The sequence below is a fragment of the Miscanthus floridulus genome, chromosome 10, assembly GCF_019320115.1.
Source record: "Miscanthus floridulus cultivar M001 chromosome 10, ASM1932011v1, whole genome shotgun sequence".
NCBI lineage: Eukaryota > Viridiplantae > Streptophyta > Magnoliopsida > Poales > Poaceae > Miscanthus > Miscanthus floridulus.
The window spans coordinates 91393872-91398420 of record NC_089589.1 but is presented as its reverse complement, the minus strand read 5'-3'; the positions used below and the strand labels follow the sequence as shown (position 1 = coordinate 91398420).

The window sequence follows — 4549 nt, the reverse complement described above, 5'->3', positions numbered from 1 at the left end:
TGGGAGAAAAAACAAGAAACTGAAAACCCATCATATATCTCTTAGCACAAATGGCCTTAGCACATGTAAATTGTAAGTTAAGGACTGGTCACAGATCGTCCATATATAGAGAAAAGAAATGCGCCCTTAGCACATGGCCTTTCATTCACTGTAGAGCTAAGGCTCCTACTATCTTACATGATGTCTGCTAGATCCTACCTAAGTACCTAGCTAGGACACCAACTTGCTGTGCTGTGCAGTGCACAACAATTTTTCATAAATAAAACAGTGCAATGAGGAAAATAATTGTGAAAACAAAAGGAAGTGCATGTTGCATGCCACCTTTATGTCATGCTGATGGCTATCTTGTTTCCTGGCTGGCTTATTCAATCTCCTGGCTGTTGTTGATTAGGACCAATACGGTTGAGTGTGCTATTGCAATTGGTGTCGTCCAGGGGTCACACACCATACTGCATATGTGCCTTTTCGGCCCTCCAAGATCTCTGCTACTATATAAACCCTCTCCAAGGTCTCTGCTACCATCAAGCTTTCAGGCAAGCAACTCGAGTAGTAGTTGTCACCTAGCTCCTCTCTTCGTTCTCATTGAGAAGAAGAATCCAAGTGCTCATAATTAAGCAAGCTACCAGCTTGGCATAGAAATCCTTGGCCAAGCGAGCCTACTGATCTATACAAACTCCTGATCCTCCTCATAAACGCTCATACCATAGCTAAGATCTCCAAATGGCTGGCCTGTCTCTACAGCATCCCATGGCCTTCGCCTTCGGCCTCCTCGGTATATTGTCTATCTATTTTCCTGTTGTTCCTCTTTTTCTTCTTTCATTCTAAGTGTGCTTCCCAGGAAAATGACCCCCTTATATAGCTAGGAATATCTGTGCTTCCCAAAACATGGTTACTGTTGATACATCATCCTAATCCTTCCCATTTAATCCTCCCACCACCACATGTGTAGAGGAACAAGCTGTTCCCTTTGCTTGTCCTACCATAAACAAGAACTTCATTAAACTCGTCATTGGGCTGGAAGGAGATATAGATATTTAAATTTTTAGAGAAAGGGAAGGAGATATAGACATATAATCTATATGCATGCTATGGTGCCTGTCCATTTAGGGCAGAAAAGAGAAAGAGGAAACAGTTAAACAAATTAATGTGGGGGCTCCATCCAGCTGTATCTTTGTTACCTGCCTCGCCTCTGCCTCTGGTGTGTGTGACATCACAAAGCGCGCACATTAAAGGGCCCAATCGATGGTTATCGAACTTAATTAAAGGCTAGTTGCAACGTACGTACTTGCATGTGTCATGCTCGATGATGCAAAGAGCTCGATCGAGCTCCCCAGCAGAATTCTTTCTGATGCCTCGCTCGCTCCTTTTTGTTAATTTTGTTTGTTTGCCGGTGCTGTTTGTGTTTGCAGGCAACATCATCTCCTTCATGACCTACCTGGCACCACTGTAAGCCCCCTCCCTCTCTCTCTCTTTCTGTGTCTCTCTCTAGCTAGCTCAGCTGCGTGCGCGAGCTGATCTGACCGTGTGGTCTGGCATGCATGGGACGACGACGACGACGCGACACAGGCCGACGTTCTACCGGATCTACAAGAGCAAGTCGACGCAGGGGTTCCAGTCGGTGCCGTACGTGGTGGCGCTCTTCAGCGCCATGCTGTGGATCTACTACGCGCTGCTCAAGTCCAACGAGTTCCTGCTCATCACCATCAACTCCGCCGGCTGCGTCATCGAGACCATCTACATCGTCATGTACCTCGTCTACGCGCCCAAGAAGGCAAAGGTCCGTCGTCGTCGTCGTCGTTTGCTCCTTTGGTGTTGATGGTGATGTTCTGGCCGGCAAGCTCATCCTCACCACCCATGCATGCATTCACAGCTGTTCACGGCCAAGATCCTGCTCCTCCTAAACGTGGGCGTGTTCGGGCTCATCCTCCTCCTCACGCTGCTGCTCTCCGCCGGACAGCACCGCGTCGTCGTCCTCGGCTGGGTCTGCGTCGCCTTCTCCGTCAGCGTCTTCGTCGCGCCCCTCAGCATCATCGTGCGTACCCAACAACTAACCATGATATATAGGAGTACCTTTATAGCTAGCTATCATGTGTACTATACGATCGATTGTACGTGTGCATCGATCTGGTCATCAGTCCACTTACGTACAACTCGTCCGTTCTTTGGTGGCTTGGCTTCTGCAGCGTCAGGTGGTGCGCACAAGGAGCGTGGAGTTCATGCCCTTCTCGCTCTCCCTCTCCCTCACCGTCAGCGCCGTCGTCTGGTTCCTCTACGGCCTGCTCATCAAGGACAAATACGTCGCCGTAAGTAAACCAACTAAAGCTAGCTTTATTTCAGCAAGAAGGAAACAGAGATCACTACAAACAACTTGTTGTGCGGCTTTTGTTTGTTGCATGCATCATCAGCTGCCAAACGTGCTCGGCTTCAGCTTCGGTGTGGTCCAGATGGGCCTGTACCCGCTCTACCGTAACGCGACGCCCAGGGTGCCAGCCAAGGAGGTGGCCGACGACGACGCCAAGGAGGCGGCGGCTGCGGCGGACGGCACCTTCGAGGTGCCCGGAGAGCATGTGGTGACCACTGCCAAGCTCACCGCGGCGCCACCTGCCGTTGTGGAGCTTATCAAGGCCCCGCAACCACCGGAGGAGGCCAAGGCCAAGCCGCCGGCCGAGAACGGCACGGCGGCGGCACCGGCAAACGTCCAACGCAACGCGGTCGCCGACCAAGTCTAGAATCCTCTCTCTAAACATGCGTATGATGTGTCTCCGGGTAGGTCATAAATTAAGGCCACACGCGAAGTGGGCAAGCCATGTGTGTGCCTGCGCAGTACTGGCACTACGTACACGCACGCGCGCGCACATGATCGAGCTGCTGTGAAAGGGATGAAGACGAGACTGGGAGAACCAGAAACGGGCTAGGTCTCGCCCCGGGTCGTGTAGTTTGCGTCGGTTGCTGCTGCTGCTGTTCATTTCGTTGTCGCCCATTGCATGTATTAATTTTATTAGCTTGTTATTACTTCTTGGCAATTAGCGTGTCCGTCACCTTCCATGTAATAAGAATATATACAAATGGTCCTATTAAAGCTAAGATTCCTTTTTCTGTCAAAGTGATTTATCTATTATTTGGAGTTTCGTTAATTGTGATGTATATGTTTCACATGTTTTTTTTAAACCCTAAAAAAGATCTAGGGATTTGATAGCGTGTGTGCGGACCTCCACTTTGGCGATGAAGCACAGTTATTAGGAGCAACGTCCTTCTTCTGCCTTTTCTTCATTTCTTCCGGGCCAAAACTCCAAACTAGCGTGGCACTACTGGAAACCGGTCAAAAGGATTGTCGATATGTATACGTCTTGAGAATCGATATGAAGTCTTTGTATGTCACCGTGTTCCTATCTAATGAATTAAAGACCCATGCCATGCTCCTCCCGACATCGACGGCTATACAAATCCAGTGGTTGCTGCATGGATTTAATCATAGAACTAGATAAACTCTTTTGCATCGAATAAAATATGTCGAATAAAGCTTTAAGTATAGAGTTGAACTTACTCGAAGTTGTATGGTAGCCATATAGTAGAGTGTTGTTGGAGATTTTTGAAAGCCATGGCAATGTATGCCGCAACCTTAAGGGACTCTTCCCTTAGTTTCGCCATACGGATGCGCTCTTTCTCCCGAAGAGTCTTTGCAGCAGCTAGCTCTTTGGCATCTAGTGTCCACCTTTTAGGATAATTAAAATTTGTTTGGGCTATAGCTTGAGGGTCTACATACCCGGCTTTTACATTTGGCATTTGTTTGACAATGTGCACTTGCATTCTACAAATCACGGCGTGGTTTAGTTACAACAAAATTCAAAGATTACATTCAGATCATATCGGGAGGACAATGACTTACAGGCACCACGTGCGAATTAGATTCATCTCCATTTCTCCCAGGTGAAAGCATGCGTGCATGTCATTGAAGTCAAAGACAATTTTCCCGGCTGGGCTTCTAAATGTGCCGGTGGGGAAGCATGCTTGTATGATATCTATGCTCGTTGGGAGAACACACAAGTACCAATCATGGAACCTTCTCATTCCAAGTGGTAGGCGCTGGATGTCCCGGTTTGGTAGGAAGGGCTTGCCTCTTTCATATGTTTTGGGGCAATCCTTTGACCATTCGATGGCATCAACATTTGGATACTACTTTGCAATTTGGTGGAGTTTGCTAGTGACTGCCTCCTCAGAACCCCGTAATGGGACTTTTTTAACTTGGTTCTCAGGCTTGAACTGGTCATTGGAATACCACTTGGACACCGATGAGACGTCTTTGATCGGAACATAAACTGGCCTTATGTTGATTGGAATCTTCTTTCGGAGTTCCCATTCAGGCACATCCTCAACTTCTTGTGCATCACCTTCTTCAGGAGGCACTCATTGTTCATGTATCGGTTGTGCTTGTTGAGAAGAATGTGGCATCTCATCATGCACTTGCTCGGTACGAGCTGGTGGCATCTCATTAGGCACATGCTCGCTAGGAGACGGGGAAGAATGTGGCATCTCAGGAATGTGGGGGTCA

At 48.2% G+C, this 4549-nt stretch overlaps 1 protein-coding gene across 1 annotated transcript; it reads left to right on the top strand.

Annotated features, from left to right (window-relative positions):
• The first annotated feature begins 541 nt into the window (after positions 1 to 541).
• Positions 542 to 2729, top strand: LOC136485087 (bidirectional sugar transporter SWEET14-like). The gene is made up of 6 exons (XM_066482032.1): positions 542 to 772; positions 1410 to 1446; positions 1567 to 1777; positions 1871 to 2032; positions 2184 to 2303; positions 2406 to 2729. The coding sequence occupies exons 1-6, from the start codon at positions 721 to 723 to the stop codon at positions 2727 to 2729; spliced, it is 906 nt and encodes a 301-aa protein (XP_066338129.1). The 5' UTR covers positions 542 to 720.
• Positions 2730 to 4549: the final 1820 nt, after the last annotated feature.